The sequence below is a fragment of the Corythoichthys intestinalis genome, chromosome 8 (assembly GCF_030265065.1).
Source record: "Corythoichthys intestinalis isolate RoL2023-P3 chromosome 8, ASM3026506v1, whole genome shotgun sequence".
Taxonomy (NCBI): domain Eukaryota; kingdom Metazoa; phylum Chordata; class Actinopteri; order Syngnathiformes; family Syngnathidae; genus Corythoichthys; species Corythoichthys intestinalis.
The window spans coordinates 25,482,854-25,497,335 of NC_080402.1; the positions used below are offsets into that span (position 1 = coordinate 25,482,854).

General features: G+C 37.1%; 1 protein-coding gene across 11 annotated transcripts in view; it reads left to right on the top strand.

Annotated features, from left to right (window-relative positions):
• The window catches only part of camk2d2 (calcium/calmodulin-dependent protein kinase (CaM kinase) II delta 2), a 93,654-nt gene extending 81,105 nt beyond the window's left edge, over nt 1–12,549 (top strand). For 4 of the 11 annotated variants that reach the window (XM_057842915.1, XM_057842911.1, XM_057842912.1 and 1 more), the window contains 4 exons: nt 817–892; nt 968–1,062; nt 8,448–8,676; nt 11,133–12,548. In XM_057842915.1, the coding sequence (XP_057698898.1) occupies nt 817–892; nt 968–1,062; nt 8,448–8,676; nt 11,133–11,136 (404 nt within the window). In that variant the 3' untranslated portion in view covers nt 11,137–12,548. Of the gene's footprint in view, nt 1–482; nt 504–816; nt 893–967; nt 1,063–8,447; nt 8,681–11,132 lie in introns of those variants that run through there. The other 7 variants (XM_057842905.1, XM_057842908.1, XM_057842907.1 and 4 more) reach the window with 3 other exon arrangements.
• Nucleotides 12,550–14,482: the final 1,933 nt, after the last annotated feature.

The following is a 14,482-nucleotide window of genomic DNA, read 5'->3' on the forward strand; positions in this document are numbered from 1 at the left end:
ACACATTTCCAAAGATGGATGATGGACTCTATTCTACTGTCAGGGACGCATTTTGTAATACCCCCTTTCGGAGCGATCACGTGTATTTTTGTATTTAGTAGTACCAAGCAGTACCAAAAGTAGAGCAGTAGAGGACGTGATGATTGGCCCGCCATGATATTTACGTCATCAGCCATCGTGCTGTGAGCCGGGAATTTAACGCCTGCTTTCATGCACACCCCTTCATGGGAAAGTCCCGGACATTATACTAAGACGCGACCCGTGAAATGTCCGCGTAATCTCAGTCTCAGTCTACCCGGTAAATTGTTTCCACATACAAGTGCTGCACGGTTAAATCCCACGATATTCCTGGTGTTTCGGAGTGTGTGAAAGGGGCTTAAGTGTTATATATACTGTGCTCGGCAAAGTACTGTATATATACTGTACCATTTAACAAATGCTTGTTGTTGCATGAAATAAGAAGTGTTTTTAATATCCCCCAGCCTGCACCAATAACGCTAAAGGTAATTCAACACATTCATTCGTCAAGTAGTAAATAGTTGTTTTTGTTCATTTCGTCGAGGGAAAGGAATTGTGCCAATTCTGGACTCCTCTATCACTATTAGTCATGGGAGGTTTCTGCTGTGTTACATATATGAGAGAGATTTCTTTTAAATTATTTTTCTGAGTGCCTTCCATTTCTAATAAATTTCAAGAGTAGACCATCATCCAAGGCAAAATTGATATTAGATGAACTCAGAGCTTCATTTGCCTGCTCTCGAGACATTTCACATCATTTTGGTACAGTTATGGTTATTCTGTGATCTTGTGTTGCAGCTCGCAAACAGGAAATTATCAAAGTCACTGAGCAGTTGATTGAATCTATCAACAATGGAGACTTTGAGGCCTATGCGTAAGTCATTTTTCAAGATCAAGATTTGTTGAATGTACAGTTTATCTACTAGTTCTTCTATCTTTTCTTTCACAGGAAGATTTGTGATCCCGGTCTGACTTCTTTTGAGCCCGAGGCATTGGGAAATCTGGTTGAAGGGCACGACTTCCATCGCTTTTACTTTGAGAATGGTGAGTTCTTGCATATAAATGATGATGACCTTTTTGTAGTGCAAGCTATCGCCTGTAGCAGACGATCTACATTTTACGCAATATATCATTGAAACAGCACATTAAAAGTCAGAAAAAAAAAAAAAAAAGTATACGTCTAGGTCAGAGGTCGGCAACCCGGAATGTTGAAAGAGCCATATTGGACCAAAAACAACAAAAAACAAATATGTCTGGAGCCACAAAAAATTAAAGGCCTTAAATAAGCCTAATAATGTAATAATTAGGGCTGTCAAACGATTAAATTTTTTAATCGAGTTAACTACAGCTTAAAATTTAATTAATTGTAATTACTCGCAATTCAAACCATCTGTAAAATATGCCATATTTTTCTGTAAATTATTGTTGGAATGGAAAGATAAGACACAAGACGGATCTATACATTCAACATACGGTACATAAGTACTGTATTTGTTTATTATAACAATAAATCAACAAGATGGCATAATATTGTTAACATTCTCTTAAAGCAATCCATGGATAGAAAGACTTGTAGTTCTTAAAAGATAAATGTTAGTACAAGTTAAAGAAATTTTGTATTAAAACCCCTCTTAATGTTTTCGTTTTATTAAAATTTGTAAAATTTTCAATCAAAAACTAAACTAGTAGCTCGTAGCTAGTAGCTGTCAATAATTACACCATGCTCACTCATACTACTAACCCATAAAATCAGTTGGACCCAAACGCCAGCAGAGCGCGCCAAACACCAAAAAAACAAGTAACAAGCGGACATTACACTGTACTGTAATTTTAGTCTGTTTGAGTGGGGCATGTGCGTTAATTGCTTCAAATATTTTAACGTGATTAATTTAAAAAACTAATTACTGTCCGTTAACGCGATAATTTTGACAGCCCTAGTAATAATGTAATAAAATAATGTAATGTATGTATCTGTATTAGCTATATTAGCATACTGTCAAAATGACTAAGTCGGCTAAAAATAAGTACATAAACATGAACAATAATCATGAAGGCTCATTATTTTCCCTGCAGTGCATCCAACTCACCACGTGACTACTCTGTTATATGATGCCACCTGAAGTTTAACTTCATAACAATATTAATGACTTGTTTCATTGATTTTATTAAATTATAGAAATGCAATGAGGAAATCAGATTTTTTGATGTCACTTTTATTTTGAGGTTTTGAAAAAACAAAAACAAAATGGAATGTGCATAACATGACATCTGGGCATGTCTTTAATTTTTATTTTATTTTTTTTTACTATCTCGGTTTTGTTTTTGAAGTCTGTAAATAGGTATTCTGATTATGCTGACGACCATCTGTGAACAGTATTCCATGCTTTATTATCTCCCGGTGTAGGTACGTTACTCTATCCACTCACCCTCACTATTCCCTCGGGGGGCCTGTGCTTTGACAGTGACGTTTCGTTATTCTCGCTATATGATTGGCCGAAGAATTGAAATGCTCTCCGATAAAATTCCCGTTTAAAAATGTTGTTGTTCTTGAATGCGTTCGCTTAAAAGTGTCTATTTAAAAATGCGTATGTAAAGTGATTGATGATATCACACACAGAGAGTATTATTAACAAATGTTAAAGTTATATAAAAGAGCGTGAAACGTGTGCGCACACATTTTGGGACATTTAGAGGAGACAGTCCTGATGCTGCATTCTCTTGTCTTTAACTCATTCACTCTCAGCCATTTTCACCGGAGCAAGGCCCTTCGCTCCCGGCCGTTTTACTGGATTTTGACTGATATTGCAAGGCCCACAGAAAATTTTGTTTTATTGCTATATAAACATGGAATCCACCAAAATAAAGATTGGACTGTCTTCTTTGAGCAGGAAAAAATTAAGTTGATATATTTTTCCATTCTTTAGAAATCAGCATTAGAAAATAGCTTAGTTTGAGCATTTTTCCAATTTCTGATGAAAAAACGGAGAAATTGAGCTTTTTGTGAACGCATACATTTCAAACATAACTTTGAACTTGACTTTGACAGCTATTTTTTGCTTTAGTTACATCCCAAACATCTGAATAATGTTTTCCTTTTACAAAAAAACAGAAACAACAAGACAAATAGAGTTTTTGATAGCAAAGTAACAATTTATTTAGACATAACTAACTGAAAAATGACGTTGTGTTGGCCGCGACAGCGGGTTAAACTTTTCTCTCATCGCCGCCTGTTTCAAAAAGATGAATTTTTTTGAGTCTCTGCGGGCTCTACTCACGAGCAACCTGGACTGTACGGTATCTAGTGGTCCCGGTCGTTCTGTTCGGTCGTCCAGCGCCTGGCATCCCGGGCGTTCTACCGGTTGTTCTGCTCAGGTGTCCGCCGCCTGTCATCCATTCTGTCGTCTTCCGCTCTTTGCGGCTTGGCCGTTGGTTGCCGTTGAATAGGGTAGCGGGTCTTATCAAATGCGCTACTGCCCTCCAGTGGCCAGTTTTATTGCTTTAAAATTGGTTTTGAGCTTTGTGCATTCTATCTGAGATACATGGGAACCTATAGATGTGGATTGTGGAAAAAAAAAACGCAAAAGACATATAAATACGTTTTGGGGGCACTGAAGCAATTAAAAATAGAACGTATTCATACATTTTTGGGAACAAATGAGTTAAGTAGTGGAAAATTTCCTCATATAAACCATCCATGGGTGCAGAAAAAAAAGAACCCAACAGTTCGTGCAAGCGTTGTTGTGACCTACGTTTCACTTTTAAACATGCATTTTATGGGAGTGGATTTCGACTCTTTGGCCAATCATATAGCGAGAATAACGGAACGTCACTTGCGTCACTGTCAAGCGCAGTCAAGCGTGTGCCGCAGGCTATGACGCAAATCTTCGTTGACAGAAATGTTGAAATTAAATATTTATTCTACACATTTTTACAGCATTGGAAAATGTTAAGAATGTTTGTGTCATTTTTGTCCTCCTACAGAAACCATATCAAAACAAAAAATATATTCCCTCAACCATTTTTTTTTTCTTTTTTAAATATTTTTGAAAATGCTCCAGGGAGCCACTAGGACAGTGCTAATTGAGAACATGGGTTGCCGACCCCCGGTCTAGGTGTATAGGTCTAGTTTAGTACAGTCCAGCCTCGCACAGGATGCGAACAGTATGTGTGTAAGATGTTAACTAGTGGCAAATCAATCATATACTTGTATAGACAATCAGTCAATGTTCCATCTGTGGGCATTTTAGAGTCTTAAATGACCAATCATGCATGTTTTGGAATTTGGGACGAACCTGTCGTACCTCATGAACAACTTCATTCATAGGGCAGTTTTAGTGGTTAACATGCTTGTATTTTCACTGAATACTCACTTTTTCCCACTTTCCAGAAATGTTCATGTTAGGTTATTTAATTGAAGTCTCTAAATGAGGGCTCATCATCATGGTGCCTGCAGAGACCATGTTTCCCCCCAGGACCATGAGTCGCATAACGCCTGATCTAAAAAGAGCTAGATTTTGTGCTAGTTCAAAATGTGATAAGATTATTTATAGATACCCAGTAAAAGTTGATTTTTGGCTCGTGGTCGGTTTGTACAAACGTGGTGCAACGTACCTCCTGATGTGTTAAACATGGGGATTTCTAATGAATGTTGTGAAAGAAAATGTGAACACTGTCACAGAGACTATTATTAGGGAAAAAAAATACAGTAGTGTTATCCGTTTCCTGCCTTGATTTCCAAGGAATGTTATGGAAGAAAATGTGAACACTCTTACAGTGATAATTATAAGGAAAAAAAATACAGTAGTGTTATTTGTTTCCGACCTCATTGCCGATCATTGTGACAAATCACTAGCATTATCAGTGTATTCAGGATGCCACATTTTTAATTATGATAACATACTTAAAGGTAATTTGAGTAAATTAGTAACTACAGTAAGTAGTTATCACTTTTAAAAAGGTGTTGACCCCAGCTCAAAGCTATACATAGATGTTATCAATTGAATAATGTTAGTCATGTAGGTAAAATACATTACATACTATGTATGTATGTATGTATGTATGTATGTATGTATGTACTGTATGTACTGTATGCTCTGTATGTACGTATGTATTAGTGCTGTCAAATTTATCGCATTGGGCAGTAATTAATTTTTAAAATGAATCACGTTTAAATATTTGACGCATTTAACGCATGCGCGGAATGACCCGCTCATGCATTGCCTCGAACAGATTGCAATGACGCCGTTTTTTGCACATTGAGAGCTAAGAGGCAGAGAAAGGCGAGTGGACACAGGAGTTCATTGGACCGCGCCGTTTATTGGCATAAGCTTCGGCAACTCCTTCACAACAAACAAAAGTATCATTTAGTGAAAGCACAACAAAAATAATATTCCTATCTCTCAAAAAAAAAAAAAATGTTCACAAAAAGAAAAGCACTCATTGCAGAGAGAACTGGCATTCCAAATCAAAATAGCTATGCAAAATACACATAAAACTTACTCAGACTTTGGTCAAACTCCATTCAAACATTTCGTTTAGCTCAACAAATACACTGGATGTCAATATTTAGTCACAATATACAAACTATCAGAGGTCTCGTACGTTGTGATGCCAGCAATCAAATGACCATGGACGGACCAGTAAACGGGGAACTACGGCATCAGTCGAGGGGCAAAACACGCTCATTTGCTTGATTTCTAAGTAATTTAAAACCCGCCATTGACACCTTGTGGTGTATTTCAATCACTACTTTACGTCGTTGAGGACACTGTGGAAGAATGGCAGGGAGCCCATGTCACGTCACCGCTTGGCGATGTCAGCAATGGCTAACTACTAGTTTATTTTTTGATTGAAAATATTACAAATTTTATTAAAATGAAAACATTAAGAAGGGTTTTATTATAAAATTACTATAACCTGTACTAACATTTATCTTTTAAGAAGTACAAGTCTTTCTATCCGTGGATCCCTTTAAAAGAAAGAATGTTAATAATGTTAATGCCATCTTGTGGATTTATTGTTATAATAAACAAATACAATACTTATGTACAGTATGTTGAATGTATATATCCGTCTTGTGTCTTATCTTTCCATTCCAGCAATAATTTACAGAAAAATATAGCATATTTTAGAGATGGTTTGAATTGGAATTAATTACGATTAATTAAATTTTAAGCGGTGATTAATTTGATTAAAATTTTTAAATGTTTGGCAGCCCTAGTATGTACAGTATATATGTACGTATGTATGTTCTAAAGCCACATCATACATATTATTGGCTCTGTCACCATTTATTATATATGGAACCAGCAATCTCCTGGAGATATGCAAACATCTTGGGAAATAAAATCCCTTTGGATTAATGACTGTTGCCATAAAATGTCAGCAGCCGAGGTATAAATAGTCCCGAGAAACTGGTTATGTTCCAAAAACTCAACGGCTTGGAAATCGAACATCAACACAACCTAGCATTTATCATTTTTCCGTCCGCATCAAACAAGTACTGTATACCTTTTAAGGAATACCTTGTTTGGTTGTGGAAAAAATTAAGCAGATCCATCAAAACAACAAAAAACAAAAAAGCAGATCCCCGCCTAAGCAATCAAATTCAAAACATCGGCATATTTGGTAGCGTGAGCAGTCTAGTGATGGCCAATGAAGCTTTTTTAGAAGCTTCCAACCACTTGGGCAGATTTATTACCAGTGATCTCTTCTGGCAAAAACTAAAACTGCTGGGGCTCTCAATGCATCTTTCCTTCGAAGTTTTGAGTGTAATGCACACAGGAAAGCTGATTTTGATGTGCAATTTCGTCATCCTCTGAAAATAATTTTTAAAAAGTCATTTTTTAATAATACTGAACCAAATTCTCATTACATTGTATTGATGAATAATTTCATTTCAGTGGCAGAATTGAGTGATCCATTTAACTAAGGATGTAGCCAATTTTAGCTGAAATGGACAGCATCTTGGGGAAATGTGGAAGGAAGAAAAGGAAATATTTGTCAAAATATGGCTTACGCGAATATTTCAAGAGGGTGACTATTTACAAATAAAGAATGAATTAAAAATGAAGACTTATGAATGTGTGTTTGGTTTTGTTAATGAGAGCAATGTGGTGGGAAAAGCTGACGGTATGCTTGTGTAACTATGGCCATTATGTGGGATAGGGAACACTAAAGGTATTTATTGAGGTCAATAGTTATCTGAACTCTTTTTTAGCTCACAACTTCTCTTGGAAAATACTCGCTCACAGTGTCTGTGACCTGCCTGATTGGATTATGAAGCCATAGGGTTGTTTCATTGAAGAAACGAAACAGTTCCTGTTTCATACGTCATATGTCACGTGATTTGAAGCAAGCTCTGGAGTAGCGGTTCAATATAAATATACGTCATTGGTTCGGAGCACGTTTCCAAGATTCAGGGGCAGTTTACATGGCGACTCTGCGACACAAAGACGCAAGGACTGAGTTGCGGACTCGCCTCGCGTGCATATGGTGTCGGCGAAGACGCAAAATTCTGAATCCTGCCTCGAAAGTGGAAGAATTCGATTGCGGGGGAATGAGGGGGGCTTGCTTTGCATGCATATCAAAGGCTACTGCCGCACCGGACCCGCGACGATAACGTCAGCACTCGTACACGTCACATTGGGCGTGTGCAGCGGTGCTATTTAACATTAAAAACTGCAAATGGCGGAACGCCGGCTTTAATTTACTGTTTTAATAATATTTTTACATTTAAATATGTTGAATGTTTCCATTTTTGTGCCTTTTGGAGCAAAAGGAAAATGCCATTGCTTGGAATGGGCGGGCATGTTTTATTCCGGGCTGAGGAGCCCTGTGGGGTCAGAGTGCATCATTCGGTGTCACCTTGTAAATCTGCACTGCCCCCTTGGGCCTGGCATGAATACTACATTGTTTTCATGCGGAATTGCGACATTGTTCGAATGGAAACGAAAACATGTAAATGCACATTTGAAATTTTTCGTCTTCTCGGAGAGTCACCATGTAAACGGCCCCTCAGTTTCAACTGCCATCACTAGTAAGCTCTCTACCTTAGCCATCAAGCCTGAAAATATCATCACTCTCTTCTCATCATATCACCTACCCTACAAATTTAAGCTAATTAGACAAATCCTTTTTCAAGTTATCGCAGTTCTGTTTCTGACATCTGTGACGTTTAAACTTTGACTTCATGACCTCAAAATTTAATCACCTCTTATATTTTGTATTGTAAACATCCTGCAGTTTAATAATAACCCCTTTATTCATTCTTGAGTTATCTTTAACACAAACATACAGACAAACAAACAAACATACGGAACCGAATTCCTTTACCTACTGGTGGGGGTAAAAATGTTTTGTAACCCTAACGGTGATGAAACAATATTCACGAATCAGTGACATGTTCTCTCATTGGATTCCATTTGCAGCTCTGTCTAAAGGGAACAAGCCAGTGCACACCATTCTTTTGAACCCACATGTTCATCTCATCGGGGAGAACGCGGCATGTATCGCCTACATTCGCCTGACCCAGTACATGGATGGCAGTGGCATGCCTCGCACCATGCAGTCTGAAGAGACCCGCGTGTGGCACCGCCGTGACGGCAAGTGGCAGAACATCCACTTCCATCGCTCTGGATCACCCAGCATCCCTTCCAAGTAAGAAAAATTCTCTCCCACTCACACTAAAACCAGCAATGAAAAAAATTAATTTATGCTGCCCTCTTGTGGCTTTGCACAGCCATGATATGAACGTTCCGGAGTTTATTTTTTCAAGCCACTACTAAAAGGCCCAGGGCAGACACAAGTGCAAACACATGTACTCGAAGCATTGCCGCCAAGAGAAACGACAGCACAAAGAAAAGGAAAAGTTAATGCAATTTCATGAAACACATGAAGAATTCAGATTGAAAATATTTTTGAGGCAGTACAGGGGATGACTGCATGTCACTTCAGTGTTCTGAGGTCAGGGGTTCAAAGCTAGGCTCTGGCTTACCTGGGTGGAATATGCATGTCCTTTCTGGGCATGCATGCATGCATTATCTCCACATACTCCGTTTTTTCCCCACATCCTAAGAATATGTACAGCAGGGTTCACTAAATCCGGACCTCGGTGCCACTTTTCCTTTCGTGTTTTCCATGTCTCTCTCCTCTAACACACCTGAATCAAAATAATCAAGATCATTATCAGGCTTCTGAAGAGGTTGCTGCTGACATAATCATTTGATTCAGATGTGTTAGGGGAGAGAGACGTGGAAAACATGACAGGAAAAGTGGCACCGAGGTCCGGATTTAGTGAACCCTGATGTACAGTGTATCACAAAAGTGAGTACACCCCTCACTTTTCTGCAGATATTTAAGTATATCTTTTCATGGGACAACACTGACAAAATGACACTTTGACACAATGAAAAGTAGTCTGTGTGCAGCTTATATAATAGAGTTAATTTATTTTCCCCTCAAAATTACTCAAAATATAGCCATTAATATCTAAACCCCTGGCAACATAAGTGAGTACACCGCATGGGAACTACGTACATCCCTAAATGTCCAAATTGAGTACTGCCTGTCATTTTCCCTCCAAAATGTCATGTGACTTGTTACAGGAGTGATGTTACAGACTGCAGATTATCTGGACATTCTAACATACCTGTCAACCCGAGCCGTTGGCAATCTTACAAATAGTGACTTATGCCCTTACAAATTGGTGACTCATCTTACAACGTCGTATATAGAGTGCAATATGAAACAAATGTAAAACTCAATTTTTAAAATAATATGAATTTATTGGTAATATTGTAACATATAACCTGGTGCAATTAAAGAACAATCAATATCTTCAGCTACATCATGATTACTAAAATTTAACAGTGACTTTTGTTATAATTGTATTTTGGCAATTTCTATCATGTCTTGATGGCTGCACTTCATGGCACTTCAGCTCGCAATTCAGTTTGACTTGAAGGTAGTTCGTTAGTGTGTCCAATTATAAATTAAAAAGGCCAATTGATAAAATTAACTTACCGATGCAATCTTTGAGTCAGGGAACCTTTCTTTTGCTAATTCTGAGAAGTGATCAGCAATAGTTGCGGGCAAATTGTGTTCGTCAACAAATTGTCAGAATAAAATCTCCGCTTTCGTCACTTTTCATTCTGCAGACTTCATCTTTATGACCAGTGTTGTTAATCTTACTTTTAAAAAGTAAATAATTACAGTTACAAATGACTTCTCCCCAAATGTTATTGAGTTAGTAACTCAGTTACCTGAATGTAAGAGTAATTAGTTACTTGGCAAAGTAACCGGTGTTACCTTTCATGTTTTTTCTTTTTTGATGAAAAAAAAAACAAACGAAAAAAAAAATAAATAAATAAAACATAGTAACCTTTGCTATGTTTGGAAGTCATTTAATGTTGTGAATCAACCGTTAAAGTTATTAAAATTGCTCCCGTTTTTGCATTAGTTCCCTTCCGTCTACTTTCAACATCTGAAAGTTTTAAAATTGTTTCATCATTTAAAGATAGATTCAAGTCAAGATTTTGCCGATTTAGGAGTATTTTAGATAAAAAGTTACTTAGGTTAGCTAGGAAGGTTCACTACAACAGAGCCTTTCTGAGAAGTCTACTGCTTTAAAATGGCGGCTGTTTACCAGCGCCGCCGAGTCTGTCATTTCGCATGTGGTTCTATTTGCATGTGATATCTAGGCGTAGATCTTAGAGTGTCGGCTACAGTCAGGAAATATTGGAGCCACCTAGCCTAGCATCGCGTTTGCTACAGCGTCACAACAAACAATCTTCTCTCTCCGTGTCTCTGACTTTTCTCGGGTCATTTAACCAAGGTAACGCATAGTAACGCACATTGTCTCGTTGCCGAAATGGCGACAAAATCCGAACGGAGAAAAAAACCCGTAATGGACGAAAAACGTACAGATTTTGAACGTACGGCGTACACATTTAAAAATCAGTGTTGACTTGTACAAATTACGCCGAAACCGTACAACTTGACAGGTATGTTCTAATGAAACAAGAAATGTTTAGACAAACTCCAAAGCCAAAGTCATAACTTCCTGTTTGTTTGTATGTGTACAATTTGATGTTGTTGCTCTCTTTGTTTTGCAGTTAATGGAAATGGTGGTTGAAAAAAAAGAGAAGAACATCCCATCCCATCAGCAAATGTGTGAGTAGAGCAGTTAAGCCAACCCGTGACTGCTCTCCAAACTTTGACCTTCTAAAGACATGGCACAGGACACAAGTATTAATACATTTTACAGTTATGGCATTTAATCAATGGACTTCATTCTTAATAAACCACCTGCGGGTGGCTGCACACAGTATAAGGACATTATGAAACAAGCATATTGGCAACTTTTTTTTGGTTTTGTTTTATAAGATGTTTTGGTATGCATTTGAAATATATCAATTAGAAATCTACTGCTGTAACCTCTCCTGGAAAATATTTGTGTATTTTTATGTGTATTTCTGTGCGTGTAATACAAGACAAAAACAATTGGAGGATCCGAATGTTCAAATTGAGCTTGCTTTAGTTCTGGTGATGTAAATATACATTGTGATCGTTGAAGAAAACAAAACCAAATGTTGAAATTGCTATTCTTGCTATCAGAGGAATTAAGATTTTATGTCAAATCCAATTTACAAACTATATTTATGTTTGCTATGAGCTATAAGTCATACCGTTCCAATTGTCTGACTTTAACATATTATACTAATTTAAATGTAAAGAAAGCAGAGCTTACACTTTGCATTGGAATATGTTTGCCTTTATATCAGTGATATAAGAAATAAGAGAATGTAGCATATATGTAATATATGAACATCCAAGACTATTGTGTAGTGCATGGGGGGAAATATTGAGTAAGATCATATGAAACTATAATATCATCTGTTTGAGTTGTGACTCACTGACTTGTTTGTTTAATGTCGTGCACCAGTCCTGTCCCAAATGTTTCTATTGTCCTCCAGTATCATGGAACTTGTTGTAGAAACAAGAACACAATAAAGTTCAAAGCTGCGAATCGAAAGGAAAGAGTGGAAAAAGATAAAAGCACCTCTTGCATTTTGTATTAACATATTTAGAAAGTGAGCTCATTTTTCACAATGTTTGTACTTGTGTATTGTACGGCTGTACGTAAAGGGTTTTCTTTTGTCATTTTCCCAGTGTGTTACATTGCCAATTGCACGGGAAGATGATGACGAAGAAGAAAGAGGAATCGTCACAGGAATTCACAACATTGCTAAACATGCATGAAAGATTGGGAGGTGTGTTTCATGACCATTATTAGCAGGAAAACAACGCTTGTGTCCTTACCATCTTTTCAGCTGGTTTAGCCCTCTCTTTTTCTAAAAAAAAAAAATGGACAAAACAAGAACCCTTTCTTTTGATGAAACGTACGATGTCAATTCAATGCACAGCCCCTGAACTGGTGTGTAACTGTTTGCCAGCACGGCAATGGATGGCTTATAATGTTCAAGAAGTAAATAAATAAGCTTAACAGTGTGATCGTGACTGCATTTTGGTCAATATGATGATTATTTAAAAACTATGAATATTCATTTCAAGTCAACGGCAGCTGAATGATTGAAGTCAGCCTTTGCAGTTTAAATATATTGGATGTTATTGGCTGTCAATGGCAGCCAATGAGTTTATTATTGATGAACAGATTCACAAAGAAACAAAAAATTGGAAACACCTCAATGATTTGCAACTGTGACTTGGGTTTGACATTTTATTTCGGAATGTTTGCCCTAGTTTGAAACCCTACTTCGGAACCCTAATCCTAGTTCATAACCCTACTTTATCACCCTTACCTTTGTGCAGTGGTGGATGAAGTACCATAATTTTCGTACTACAAGGCGCACCTGACTATAAGCCGCTACTAGGGTTGTTCCGATCATGTTTTTTTGCTCCCGATCCGATCCCAACCGTTTTAGTTTGAGTATCTGCTGATCCCGATATTTCCCGATCCGATTGCTGTTTTTTTTTTGCTCCCGATTCAATTCCAATCATTCCCGATAAATTTTCCCGATCGTATACATTTTGGCAATGCATTAAGAAAAAAATGAATAAAACTCGGACGAATATATACATTCAACATACAGTACATAAGTACTGTATTTGTTTATTATGACAATAAATCCTCAAGATGGCATTTACATTATTAACATTCTTTCTGTGAGAGGGATCTATGGATCGAAAGACTTGTAATTCTTAAAGGATAAATAAATGTGACTTTGTATATTGTGACTAAATATTGCCATCTAGTGTATCTGTTGAGCTTTCAGTAAATGATACTGCAGCCATTTAACTTCTGCCCAAATGCATGATGGGAACTGCAACCATGACTGTGCGTAGGGGCACCAATTGATATATCTTCTCTGCGTTGCGAAAGAACATAGGGTGTTAAGAAAATGATCAACTACTACCTTTCTTCCCCACATTGCCTCCCTCGTTATTTTTAATTGCTGAGAGAGTTATTGTAAGGCTTTAGCCACATAAATAATGCCTCCAAAGGCTGTCAAAATTCTCTCTACTCATTATACGCTGCCTTTTAACGCTATTTATAGGTAAAACGGCATTTTTATAGATTGAACGCGACAATGCGTGAGTTGGTCATGCAGCGCATGCTTTAATTATTTAACGTGATTAATTAAAAAAATTAATTACCGCTGTTAGCGCAATAAATTTGATAGCCCTGGTTTAAGCCAAAACTACTCTGGATGAGTGTAAGACATTTTGTCTATAGCGTTAAATACAATTAGAAAACGATTTGAATTAAAAAAAAAAAGTATATTAAAAAAAGGCATGTCCGATACTTTTTTGCCGATTCCGATACTTTGAAACATCATTAGCAGCTACCAACCAAATTTGGCACGAAAACTGCATTTGTTCATACACTGTAAAAAATTGCTGTAAATTTACGGCCAATTTTGAACACTAAAATACCGTTTTTGTGTTCAACAGCTTATTACTGTAGTTAGCAAAGCATTGTGGGTAGTTAGCAATGCATTGTGGGTTACCAACATTAAAGTGACAAGACAAATGCTGTAAACGGTATGTTAATGTTTCAATTACATGACACTACCGTATTTTTCGGAAACTGAGTTTTGACTGGAAATTTGGAGCATGGTCAGAAATCTGACATCTTTTACATTGTGGCAATATAGACTATGTTTTTTGCCAACTTAAATTAAAATAACTAGACACCGCAAATAATTTGCCATCAAATCCTGGAGGACCTAATTAGCCATAATTTGGATGTTGGAGACTCTTCGGAGGATGACTTTAGATGAAATTTGCTACTCTTCAGTGCTTGTTCTTCAACTTATATTGGGATTTATGTGTACCAATTTATAAACGGTGAGTTAATTAAGTCTTACTTATATTACCTAAATTATTTTATATTAAACTAAAGTTCTGAGGATTGCTGGATGGCAATATATAATATTGAATT